Source organism: Phocoena sinus, chromosome 15 (assembly GCF_008692025.1).
Source record: "Phocoena sinus isolate mPhoSin1 chromosome 15, mPhoSin1.pri, whole genome shotgun sequence".
In the NCBI taxonomy this organism is placed as follows: Eukaryota; Metazoa; Chordata; class Mammalia; order Artiodactyla; family Phocoenidae; genus Phocoena; species Phocoena sinus.
The window spans coordinates 83,803,909-83,817,081 of record NC_045777.1 but is presented as its reverse complement, the minus strand read 5'-3'; the positions used below and the strand labels follow the sequence as shown (position 1 = coordinate 83,817,081).

The window sequence follows — 13,173 nt, the reverse complement described above, 5'->3', positions numbered from 1 at the left end:
CTGGTCTGGCACGGACTCCAGCAACAGCAGGCAAACAACGGTAAGGTTACATTTTACCCCGAGTTAACCTTGGTCCTCCATGCTCACTGTTTGCTGTAACCGCCTCTCGTTCCTCACGCTCAGCCTAGGGGAGCCCAGCCATGGGGTTACTGGTTATCTTTCCTTCCTCCCCAAACCAGTAAGTGAGAACTCCGAGCAGATACCTTCCAACCGCATGCTGGAGAAAACTCCTGAGGCCTGAGTTTTGTTCCTGAAGGAAGAAAGGAGCCGTAACTGAAGCAGACAGACCCTGGGTGCCCTGCACAGGGTGCGGGGAGCACCTGCAGCGTTTCTGCCAAAAGGAGCGCCTACAATTGTATCCAATCTTCTCACCAGGATCGCTGCGGACTGGGGAGGACATCTCCGAGGCTCACAGCTACTAAGTTTTAAAAATACAGGCCATAAAGTCTATGAAACTGTTTAGAAAAAATTTATTTGAACATATGGAAGGAAAACTTAGAGACCCCAATAAAACAGAGACGTTCCTTTCCCTACTGATGGGGGCCACGCTCACAGGTTCCCCCGACCCGTGGGGACCAAGTGCTGGGTGAGAGCTTGCCATGCCGGCGGTTCAGCCTTGCGCTCCCGGAGCCATGGGAGTGCCTTGTGCTCCTGGCGGGACACAGCCCATCCACAAGGAGGGAGGCCAGACACATGGACTCGTACACGCTGCTCCTCCACCAGTGCTCCGACAGCACAGGCTCAGGGCGCGTGTCCGCAGTGACACCCCAGACCACAGGTTCACAGCCCTGGCAGCTTTTAAAGATGCCCGCATCGCTCCGCAGAGGGCTGGACGTTTCCTTTCATCGATCCCATCTGGACTTTTACGAATGAGACGGGTAGGAGGTGCCTGGACGGCGACGTCACAGAACTTCCGCACCGACCCGGTTCTGTGGTTCTGCAGCGAGGAGGGGCCGCCCGGCTGCCCCCCGAGCCCTCTCCTATGGATCGGTCATCCTTTCCTGGGAAGGCTTCCTCCAACCAGGCATGGAAGGCACGGTGCCACTCAGCGGTTCGCGGGGGCCAGCCTAGCGGATGGGCCTGAACGGGAAGGTCATGCCTGAGATGAAGGTGTGCCCGGGGTGCGTGGGCAGGGCAGGGTGGGCGGCAGGGTGGGCCGGCACAGCCCCGTAGCCCAGCGGGGGTGTGTGGATGTGAGGGTAGAACCCGGGAGGGAGCGCCGCGTGCGGCGACTGCGGCACGGGGCCCGAGATCACCAGCTGGAGAAGGCTGCAAACACAAGGAGAAGGGTTAGGATGCCAACGGTGCCAATGGTGGCATCCGCCCGACCCGTGGCGCTATGGGTGGGGGGCAGGCTAGGCTGCCGTGGTGGTCCTTGCTCCTGTGCCGGGACAGACACCAAGTTTCCAGGGAGGACGGAGGGTGGCTCATGGCTGGGTAGCAGCAGGAGGGGATGACCTGGAGGCAGCGGGATGTATTGACAGACTGGGGCCCGGAGAGGCGAGGGGCCGTGGTGGGAAAAGCCGGGATCCTGCCGGCAGCGATGGGGAGGGAGGGAGGGGGCCTGTAGTCCACAGAAGCTCCGGACACAGCCTTGGCATCTGTGGCTTGGGGACCATGCAGGTGTGCACTGGTGTCAGCCTCACCTGTCCACACCTTCGGGGGTTGTGACTGAGGAGCCACAGCAAAAAGGACAGAGGGCCACGCTTCTCCAAGTCACTCCTAATGACCGAGTCCTAACTGAATTCCAAGCAAAGCCACACAGAAGGTGTCTTTTCACATGACCCTGATGTCCGGAGTCCTCAGGAATGGCCCCGGCCTGGACCCAGCCCTCACCCACTTTCAGGGCCCCCTCCGGCCCCACTCTCCTCCCCAACCCCCTCCCACCCTGGCCTGCGCTCCGCTCTCCGTGGTTCAGCACTTCAACAGCCTCTGCCTCCAGGAAGTCCTCCCCGCTCCTGAATTCAATGTCGCCTCCTATGCTGGTCCCTTCTGAGACCCCTTGAAGAGCTTCCTCTCATTAGTCTCATCCTATCTAATGCCACCCTCCCCTCTCAGCAGGATCAGCAGAGCCTAACTTTCTCTCCACCTCTAGCTTGTCCGGACTCGGCCTGAAATAACCAACTCCCCTGGTTACACCCCTTCAGGACAGAGGGCCCCTCCCCAGCCCTGCCCTCCCCCTGGATCCCCTGGCCTCTGTGCTTTGTTCTCCCAGCCTCACCCAGGGCCGTGGCTCTGGCTGGGTCCTGTCTCTCGAGTGTGTACACTGTCCCTCCACATCACCAAACCCTGCCTGCTAGGTCCCGTTCTTGCCCACCACTTGCCCCTCAGCTTCCCGGTCCCACGAGGCCACACCTTCCCTGCATGCTGTCCTGCTTGGCCCAGCGAAAGCCCACCCCGCCGGGCCACTTCACCCTCGGGCGACTGACTACGGTTGGCTGCTTCCTGGAGCTCTGAGATGAAGCGGAGGGCGGGCCTAGGTCTTTGGCAGAGTGACCCTCACTCTCTCCCACCCGCCAAGTACAAAGTCTGGTACCCTGGGCCCCCAGGAGGGGCTCAGGCAGTAAACCCAGGTGTAAAGAAAGCTGGTGCCTTTTACTGGCTTGAAGCTCTTCTCTCTTCACTACGTTTTAATAACTACTACGGTTTAATAACTCTGGGTAAGAAATTCAAGGAAACTAAGCGAACAAATCAGTAAGTCTAAGGAGGGAATACACTGCAGAGGCAAAATGCAGGTCACGTGCTTGTTTGAACCTGCACACCCTGCCACAGAGAGGAGGGGCTTCAGGAACTTTCTGGTCTAGTCCAGAAGACAATTAACACCAAAGGAACAATCAGAAAGCAAAGAGGCAGTCCAAGCGACTGCGGCCACTCTTTCCCCACGTCAGTGTCAGGCTGCCCCGGGGGACTGGGGCCCAGGGCTGTACGTTGGAGCAGCAGCTACAGGCCCCTGGCGGGGTGGGGGTGGGGGGCCCTCGGAGCTGTTAGAAGTTCCAGAGGATTCCCATGGGGACCCCTAGTTGTAACACTGAGATGATAAATGATTCATACCCTATCACATTTTAATGCCCTGAAAGCATTAAACATTACATAAAAGCTGTGCACAAAGGAAAAGGTTGTTTACATGTCAAGTACCATTCTAAGTGCTTTCTATGTTTTTACTCAATTAATCCTCACAAAACTCCTATGAGGGGAGCAGGGCAGGGGAGGCAGGGGGACCCGAGGCAGGTACTATTGTTTTCTTGATTTTATAGAGAAAACAGGGGTAGTGGGAACTTGCCCAAGGTCTTACAGATAGGATGTAGTAGGGGTGGAATTCTCACCAGAAGCTGTTATGACCACACAGTTCCTGCTTTTCACCACTATTACCACTGCTTCCCCCCACATTAGGACAATAACGACCACTTACGGAGAGACTCCCGTGTGCTGTGGACAAACAACTTTGCAAACACCACCTCATTTATACCTCACTACAACCCTGGGAGGCAGGTGAATTACGGTCCCCATTTTACAAGGGGGGAAACCAAGGCAAAAGAGTCAGCCCCGGCGTCACAGCAAACCACAGACAGAACCACGCTCAGAACCCGGTCTGTGCCACCCGAGACCAAGGCGCTGGCCTAACCGACACAGTACTTCCCTGAGGGCCGTGCGCGCACCATCACCACGACCCACACGCACGCTGACTTAGTGAGCAGTAAAGGCCCCCCGAGTTCACTCTGGCTTCTTCCTTGACGCCCAGAAGGATGGCCACTTTTCTTACCTCGTTGATGGACTCCCTGCTTGGGCCTCCTCTCCTGTGTTATGCTATCACATCCATTCCCCCACTTACTGTCAGGTTCTGGGGGGCCCCTTATTCACAGACGCTCTAGACCCTGCAAACCAGCTCTCCCCAAGAAGCCAGGACAAGGGGTCCGCCCTGCCTTGCACCCCACCACTCCCTCACCCACCCCCGCCCCCACCCAGCTAGAAGTCTTGGGAGGATACTTACTTATTATGGGGCAGCCGGGAGCACAAGGTTCTCAGGTCATCTGAAATGAAGGAGACACAGAATTAAGGAACGGCCTGGAGATGACGAGGTGAGGTTTGCTGATGCTCAAGGATGCTAGCGAGGCAGTAACAGTACCTGATGCTCACCTTCCTAGCACCATTTAGAAGCGGGGCTCTCTTTTTCTTCCAGTTTTGCTTTAACACACGCCCTCAACAGAAGACGTCACTTAGGAAAGGGGGCAGCTCTACTGGCAATTTGTCAGATGGCTGGGAAAAGGCCCAGAGACAACAGATCAGACGCCCAAGGCTAAGAGCGAGATAAGAGGGAAACCCATCTCCAGGGACGGACTGCATGGGCCTCAGGCAACGTCTGTGAGCCAGCAGTCAGAGAGCAAACAGAAGTGTGTCATTAGCATCAGATCATTCTTCTGGGCGAGTTCAAGCACTGAAATGCAGAATTAAGGAGCCCTCTGAACAGGTGATGGGAATGTTCCCTGCACTTAAACAGGTGCATTTCATTGTATGTAAATTATGCCGCAATGCAAAAGAACTGCAGAAAAAGAAAAGGTTCCCTGAGAGGAAGGAGATTAAGCCATTATTATCTGTGCTCTGGAGGCATCCCCAGGCCTGGGCAAAACAGCCGGGAGACACCCAGATGCCACGGCCACAGGATCCGACCTGGGCACGTCCTGCAACTTCCGCCCACCTACCCTGCGTTCACTGAGAGTAAAGAAGTCCTAAAAGCGGAAAACAGCCCTCGTCCAGGAGCCCCGATTTTCTTTCCGGCGGGTGGTGGTGACCCGCCCCCGGGAGGCCTGGGCAGGCAATCACCCACCTCGCGTGCACAGCAGGGCTCCGGAGGCCATGGCCACCTGCAGAGCCTGTGCCAGCCGGTCCAGGGAGAGCTCGATCTCCTGGGAGGCGTTGAGGGGGTTCAGTTCATCCGCCAATCTGTTGATCTCCTCCACCAGCGGGACCATGTGGTCAAACAGGATGAGCCCCAGGCGGCCGTACAGGTTCTTCTCAGTCAAGTGCACCTGCAGCATCACGAGGACCTGCAGGACGCTGAGGTGGAGCTTCGAGTACAAGAGGTGGGGGTCTCTGTCCGTCCCCCCCGAGTCCTTGGCGACTTTGGCAGTGACGGGGCCATTGGTTAAGGGGGGCTTCTTCTTCCTTTTACAAGCCAGAGGGGCCTTCACACACCAGCGGATCAATCCAGTGAGCGGGGTGAGCTCTAAAAATCCTATTGGGAGATTGGCTGCGATCGGAGTATTTAAAAAAGTGATGAGAATCAACCTCGGGTCCTCAAAAATCCAGTTGACAATCATCTCAAGCAAGTCCAACGGTGGGATGAGATCGTCTGCAAAACAAAGTCATAAGGGTCTTCAGCCCCACGGACAGGAGACAGGGACAGACAGACCTTCAAGCTCACAGTACTCATCACCTGACAGCCGGATGACGCACCTCTGTCCTCACCTACCCTCTGTCTCCTTTCCTGGAACGTCCCCTCCGAGAGGGCTGGGCTCTCACCCGACTTAGGAAGGCCTGGCCATGGTTGGGTTCAACACATTAAACCAACAATTCCCTAGAACTCCATTATGCCTTGTGATCCACTATCTATGTCCAGAACCACCACCACCACACTTCATCCCTTCCCTTGTGAGTAGGTTTCATCCCTGTGTTTGGTGTCCCCTCGGTGGTACGGTGACAGCTACAGGGGCCGTCAGGGAGCAGCTCAAAGTCCAGACAACGATCTGTCCGCTGCCAGGAGCCATCCCAGCCCCAAACCTGGAACCTCTAAGCAAGGCCTGGCCTCCTGTGAGTCCTGAGATCTAGTACATTCTATGGCAAGACAGAGAACAGTAACTTTAAAGACAAAAGTTGATATTTATCCTGAGTTTATGATGTGCCAGGCACCGGGCTAAGTCCTACCACAGATGAACTCACTTAATCCTCAAACAAACTATCTATTATACAGAGGATGAGGAAACTGAGGCACAGAGATGTTAAATCATTTTCTCCAGACTCATTAAAACTACGTGGTGGGCCCAGACCCGACCCCAGGTGGCCCAGCTCTTACCACTAGGCTACACCGCCCATCCTGGGGTCAGCGGACACTGCCCTTAGGCTGTGTGTTGCGTGGGAGCGGGTCCTCAGCCTCCTGCCTCTGGGGCTGTGCACACCTCAGCTCATGAAGCTGGGGATGACAGAGCCCCTTCCGGGCTGCTGAGGTCCAGAGCCAAGCATGAGAAGAGAGACTGAGGGGCAGAGTGAGCCCCGTGTTGGTGTGAAGTCTCCAACTTCTCTTCCTCAGGAGACACCGGTCTTTCCCCTGGGACTGTCTACTGCTTGGGGGCTGACCCACGCCCTTCCCTTCTGCTACGAAATGACGGTGACAAGAGGGAGTTGTCGTCTATGACCTTTACTTGGCAAAATAAACATTGGTGACCCTGTGTCCGGCCCCTTGACTCCCCGAAACGTTTCTGTCTGGGACACGCCAGTCTCAGGCCCGCTCCTCCAGCAACCCAGCCCCTCCCCCGCCCCACACACGTCTAGCTGGGGCATCTCCAGAGCCTGAAGGTGGCGTATGCACACATGCTGTGTACACGTGTGCTCGGTGAGTACACGTGAGTGTGTGTACTTGCGTGAATAATCTCCACAACCTTCGTATGCAGAGACCCAGGTTCCCTGTGACACTGGGGCAAGAGGGTGTTCTGTTTGGTTAGGTAAGCCCCTTCCGTTTCACAGCTTCGGAGGCACAGACGCCCGTCAGCCACAGTACCAAGAGCAGCGGCAAGCACCCTGCTGCCAGCGGACTCAGGCCCACCCTCTGGGCCACCACTATGGAGCCAGGGATTTCCGTATCTCCAACCTCATCCAATTGTACATATAAATATATAGCTCTCTCTACGTCAATCCTACCTCGACAGAGTGGTTTAAAAAAAAGACTTGACATGTCAGACTGGCAAACTGACTTAAGAGAAAAATACCACGTCTCATGTCCATCCTAGAACGTTAGTGGTATTTTCTGAACATTATTTCCTTCTCCATATGTTAATGAATCCATTCCCAATGTTAAGGCCAATTTCTGTCCTTGTCGCCCTGGAATAACCGATGACTTGAGAGAGCAACTACGATGCTGCAAATCCTTCCTATGGGAACATAAAAGGCCTAAATACCGTTCCTAGCTATTAAGAGCTCTTGAGAAGCCTCTTAGGAGAGCACCAGGGAAGACTCCACTCCAGCAGCGGGACGCCTACAAGCCCTGCCACCCATCCCAGCAAGCAGCACGCAGCGACGAAAGCAAAGTATGCAATTACGCGCGGGTATGATACGCACTTAAACGTTCATGGTAGGTCCACGCGAACTTTCTCAAGAGAACTAAAAAGTCTAACGGCAAGGAAGAGAGTTACAAATAAAAGGAGAATCAAATACAATCAGGGTGCTGGCAGGAGACCAATGCTGGACTGAACAAAAGTGGAGAATGCTGTTAAGGCTTTCCAGCAGCTGGGTTAGCTATTAGACCAGGAGAAGAAAGAGGCTGCCTGCCAGCCCTCTGAGCGGCCAGAGCTGAGGGCAGAGGAGGAACCTGAACTAGAACAGCGGGCTTCAGGTCTGCCTCTGCAGAGAAAGCTGCTCACGAGGGCGAGGCCTGTACCTTCCCCAAATGCAAAGCGAGGGCAGCAGCCCTAGCCAGGGGCCGCAAGGGCTGTGGGGGTCATTCAAGGACACAGATGTAGAAGGACTCAGTGCCTGTCAATCCATGTTCCTTGGAACCCACTCCTGGGGGTGGAAAGTGGGCAGCAGGGCCCAGTGGGTGGGGTCTGAGACCCCTGCCACAATTCAACCGGAGCTGGTCAACTTCTCTTGGTTTTCTTTATTGGGGGTCCAGAGGGCTCTGCTGCTGGACAGGGAGGACGGACGTGGGCTTCTCCCAGCTGAAGTCAAATGCCATCTAATGGCCTCCCTGAGGCCCTCTCCTGGTACCTTGCTAAGGAAGTCTCAGAACATCACCCACAGGCCAACAGACACGCTTGCCTCCCGGCGCAGGAAGGACACATCACGGCCTGGGTAATATTGTTGCCACAAATGTTTAACTGGAACCTTTCATAAGGAAACAGACAAAACTAAATTGAGGGACATTTTGCAAAACAACAGGCCTGAGCTCTCAAAAAATGTCAATATCATAGAGTTTTTTTAAAGGCTGGGAACTGTTTTATTTTTGTTTTTAACATATTTATTGGAGTATAATTGCTTTACAATGGTGTGTTAGTTTCTGCGGTATAACAAAGTGAATCAGCTGTATGTATACATATATCCCCATATCTCCTTACTCTTGCATCTCCCTCCCACCCTCCCTATCCCACCCCTCTAGGTGGTCACAAAGCACCGAGCTGATCTCCCTGTGCTATACGGCTGCTTCCCACTAGCTATCTGTTTTACATTTGGTAGTGCATATACGTCCATGCCACTCTGTCACTTCATCCCAGCTTACCCTTACCCCTCCCCGTGTCCTCAATTCCATTCTCTGCGTCTGTGTGGGAACTATTTTAAAAGGACTAAAGTGACGTAACAACCATGTATGAGCCTTGACTGGATCCCGAATTCTCCTGGTCCCTCAAAAGGGGGGAAAAAGGCTATAAAAGACATTATTGAGACGATCAAGGAAATCTGAACAACGGCTAAATATATGCGATAAAAGTATTCTGTCAGTATTTAATTTCTTACATGTGCTAATGATATCATGTTTGTGTAAGGGAATGTTCTTGTTCTTAGATACACATTTAAGTACTTGGTACCTGACACTGCCAACAAGCTCAAGGGTTCAGGAAAAAAATACTTGTGAGTGTGTATGTGGAGAGAAGGGGAAAGAAAGAGCAAAAGGAAAAGAGAAAAAAAAGAATACATGGCAAATGTTAATAACTGGGGAACCTCGGTGAGAGATACACAAACCTTTGTTGTAACATTCTTGCAGCTTTCCTGAAGTTTCGCAATTTTTCAAAATAAAAAGTCGGGAATAAAAAGGCAAGTCATGGGGACTTCCCCGGTGGCCCACTGGTTAGGATGCTGTGCTTCCAATGCAGGGACCACGGGTTCAGTCCCTGCTTGGGGAACTAAGACCACACACGCTGAGTGGTGTGTTCCACAAAAAAAAAAAAAAAAAAGGAGGTCATGTCTGGGGAGAAAGCCACATCTGTCCCAGACACCAGACCCTTGCTTATTAGCTGTCTGCCACCTGGACCATTCTGAGTCAGGCAAATGGGACTCACTAAGGAAAGTTCCCTGTTAGCAAATTCCAGAGGTGCACGTGGCCCATCCCTTTAGCTTTCAGCCTGAAATAAAATACACATTTCAGAGAGAGAAAAAAAAAAAAGGCCATCCGCTGGCTGGGTGTTCAGTGCAAATACAACTAGCAATCGGCCGAAGCCACTGTGAGGGTAACAATCTGCTTAAAGTTTACCTGACGACAGGTCATACAGCGCAGTGACTGAGGTTATGAACTGGCAGCAGAAGCGAGGGCTGGCACTGAACATCTGCTCAGCGTTCTGAACGGATCCCGGCACCAGACAGCAGTAGTCATCCACGAGGGCCCTGGCTAACCGCACACAGTAGACCACAGGCGGTCCGCTGGAAAGAAGCCACAGTCCGTGTAACTACAGGTGTCGTGAGCCAGGAGACTAGCAACTATGTACACGCGGTGAAGATCAGAACTGGCAGAACCCCTTCCAAGAGGGAAGAAGACGTTAACAGCTTACTTTGAAGCAGAGGTTGGCAAACGAAAGCCCACAGACCAAATCCCACCCTGCCACCTCTTTCTGTAAATAAAGTTTTATTTAAACACACAGCCCTGCTCATGTGTTTGCTATTGTCTCAGGCTGCTCCTGCACTACAAGGGCACAGCTGAGTAGGGGTGACAGAGATCATATGATCCGAGGGACTTCCCTGGTGGTCCAGTGGCTAAGAGTCCACGCTCCCAACACAGGGGGCCAGGGTTCGATCCCCGGTCAGGGAACCAGATCCTGCATGCCACAACTAAGATCCCGCACGTGGCAACAAAGATCCCGCATGCAGCAACTAAGACCCGGAGCAGCCAAATAACAAATATTTGTTTTTAAAAAAGAGAAAGATTATATGACCTGAAAAGCCTAAAATGTTTACTATCTTGCCCTTTACATGAAAAGGCCTGCCGACCTTTGAAGTTTACTTCAGAAAAAATCATTCCTGACTTCAAGTGAGGAAACGACAATTTTTGTAACCCTACAGGTGAGACTCCAGAGGTAAAATTAGCAGTTGGTACCACTTTGATGTGACTTAGGAGAGTCTGTGAACTATCACATGATTTAGAGCAGTACTTTCTCAAATTTTCCTACGGTCCTTTCCTATTATGGATTCCGTTAATACTTTTGAACCCTACATCACCACCCTCCCGTCTTTTTCCTTCCCACTCAGATGCCCATCTGTAGCGACATTTAACCGTTGTTCAGGATGCTACAGTTTCAGGGCTACAACACGGCCTGCAGGGCAAACTGCAAGGAGGCATCAGGCCAGATCGTTCATTCACGCACCAAACCAGCCATCTCCACCCTTTTCTCTGGAGGAAGCTGCAGCCCTACACCCCAGTGTGGCAAACCCTGACCCAAGCCACCAGACCCTTTCCTGCTGTTAACATCTGCTTTCACTTTGCCAAAATGCCAGCACAACAGCACCATGAGAGATAAATGGAAAATTATATGATGAATTTCAAGATGCTAAACTTGACTTCATCAGGTTGTCAAGGGATAGAGATAAACTTGACATTAAATACAACACACAAGATTTATTCAGGTGTCCCATAAATCAGGATGGTGGCCATTAAGGTACAGATTCCCTTGAGATTTACCTGTGTATTACAAAGAACAAAATATATTTTTACTAGCCAAATTTTAAAGATAAATAAGATCACAGGAAAAACTTTTAAATAAATTGAAAAAAAACCCAAATGATGTCAAGTCCTTGGGAATGAAACAGGTTTGAAAAACGGAATGTAGTAAATTTTGTTAGCTTAGCTGAGGATGTTAATCAAAAATTTGAGTTAATAATTACTCTAAGTGGATTATGAATTTTTCAACAACTCTGAGTAACAAAAAAGCAAAACAGATCTTCCAAAAAACTATCTAACACGAAGTCTACTATGAAAATACTTTTTTTTTTTTTTTTTTTAGATATTTAAAAACACTGTAGAAGGCTCCTATGTCCATATCCATTAGAAGAGCCATCAGCTTTGAAATGGCACCCCGGAACAACTCCCACGTTTACTGATCTAACTGTATAAAAAACAAGCAAACACTGCCACAGTTTGACACATAGTGACCTTAAAAAAAAAAGAATCCAATCTTTGAGACTGCATGCATAGCTGTTTTCAAAATCCTACCTTATTGTTTTCAACTAAGAAAAATTAATTTTCACTTATTCTGAAGATGGAGCCTTCATTTACCGTTACAAACTACTGTTTTCCCAAGAATGGTGATCACCTGTATATACAGGTGTGGGGTATCAGCATACAGGGCAGGAACATCAAGGAGATAACACATGGAAAAGACCTCTCTAGAAATCCAATTAAATTAAACTTCCTGACACGAAACACCTCTTCAGAGACTCTCAGAGATGCTATCTCTAGAGACGTACCTGGAGCCAGGAGGCTGCACACTCCAACACTGGGATTCGACACACAGCCACTGCCATGGAGACCAGCTTTCCCAACAAGCTCATTCGGCTGTCATCGGCTTTGTTCCCTTGGGGGCTGAAAAGGGATGAGAAAATAATCTGCCGGACAGAGTCCTTGGTTTGCTCCTGGAAATAACTGCACATGATTTCAAGAAGTTGGAGTTCCTGAAGTGAATTCAATCTCTGTAAAACAAATCCAGGAGAAGCGATGAGAAATTCGGCCTATTAATTTCACACAGTGAGAAAACAGAAAACACTGGTTTCACCAGGGAACTTTTCACCTCCCTAAAGCCCGGGTCCCACGGAGAACTCTCTACTGTTAATCTCGAGAAATACCATTCTACGTCATTATGCATCACCCCAGGGGGCTCAGGATGACCTACAGCGGTTTGAGATTCTCGGTAACAGGCCTTTAAAGTCTCCTCCTTTAACACCATTGAGACATGGTTGTCACAAGCCCCGCAAAACGGGCATTTTGGCTGCTGCTGAAGGAGCAAAGCCAAGGGTGAGGACGGAGCCCCCGATCCGAAGAGCGTTTGTGGTCTGGCCGACGCTTGTCACCGAGAAGGAAAAAGGAGCCGGAGTTTACTTATCGGGGACGCGGCAGCCCGACGCCCGGCGCACCTTGGGCTGCGCGCCGCGCTCCTTGGGCACCTGGAACACGAACTCCTCGAGCAGCTCCACAGGGCCCTTGTCCACGATGGGCAGCGGCGCGCTCTGCAGCTGGCTGCTGAAGTAGATGTCCAGGTGGTACAGCACCTCCTTGGCGGCGCTGAGCGCGTCGCGGCGCAGGAGCGAGTGGCGGATGTCGCTCATGGTGCCACCTCTGCGGCCGGGGCGCCGGGAGCGCGGCGGGACTTCCGCCCCGGGCCCCGCGGACGCGCCCGCCGCTGTCGAGACAAAGAGGCCGCGAGTCGGCCTCCGCCCGCCGACCCTGGGCCTGGGCCGCGGCGCCCGCCCGCTCCCCGCTCCCCGTTCGGGCCCGCTCAGGGGGCTACCGCCGCCGCCGGCGGCCAGCGGGCGCCCCGGGTGTGCGACTCCGGCGCCACCAAGAGCCCTGGGAACCCGATGCCGCAGAGTCGAAAGGCGGCAGATGCCGACCGCGGCAACGGCGGCCCGCAAGGGCCAAGCGCAGGCGGTGGCGAGGGCCCGCCCCCTGAGGGCGCCCCCTGGCGGCTCGGCCCGCGGGCGCGGAATGGCCCCGCCCCTGAACCCCGCCCCTGGGCCCCGCGACCGCCGAGCGGGTCCCGAGCTGCCGAGCTGGGGGCCACATCCACCAGAGAACGCAATCTAGGTCTTGTGCGCGCCCCCCAGCCCCGCAAGGCCCGCCCGGAGCTCCCCTTGCTTTCTCTGCGCGGCGTTCAAAGCCTACACATGAGTTCATGGAGCTTTTCCAAGGATAGGGTGGTGGTGCAGGGCCGTGGCTCAGGCCCCAGCCGTTCATCTTGTTCATCTTTAACGCTATATCTAGTCTGAACTCGG

The 13,173-nt window shown here is 53.0% G+C and overlaps 1 protein-coding gene across 1 annotated transcript; it reads right to left on the bottom strand.

Annotated features, from left to right (window-relative positions):
- Positions 1 to 453: 453 nt before the first annotated feature.
- On the bottom strand, positions 454 to 12,806 carry C15H7orf26 (chromosome 15 C7orf26 homolog). The gene is made up of 7 exons (XM_032606146.1): positions 12,316 to 12,806; positions 11,653 to 11,874; positions 10,495 to 10,514; positions 9,449 to 9,615; positions 4,823 to 5,347; positions 3,989 to 4,028; positions 454 to 1,269 (listed from the first exon to the last, which is right to left on the bottom strand). Exons 1-7 carry the CDS (start codon positions 12,505 to 12,507, stop codon positions 1,068 to 1,070), a joined length of 1,368 nt encoding a protein of 455 aa, XP_032462037.1. The 5' UTR covers positions 12,508 to 12,806; the 3' UTR covers positions 454 to 1,067.
- Positions 12,807 to 13,173: the final 367 nt, after the last annotated feature.

Bases quoted from the DNA above. Each gene is read 5' to 3' on its own strand.
- C15H7orf26 (XM_032606146.1), bottom strand. From the start codon at position 12,507: ATGAGCGACATCCGCCACTCGCTCCTGCGCCGCGACGCGCTCAGCGCC. The intron at 9,616-10,494 runs GTAGCCCTGAAA...GCTTCTTTCCAG, and splicing joins TTTGCCCTGCAGGCCGTGTT to CGGACCGCCTGTGGTCTACT. The intron at 5,348-9,448 runs GTAAACTTTAAG...TTTGTTTTGCAG, and splicing joins GCTGTATGACCTGTCGTCAG to ACGATCTCATCCCACCGTTG.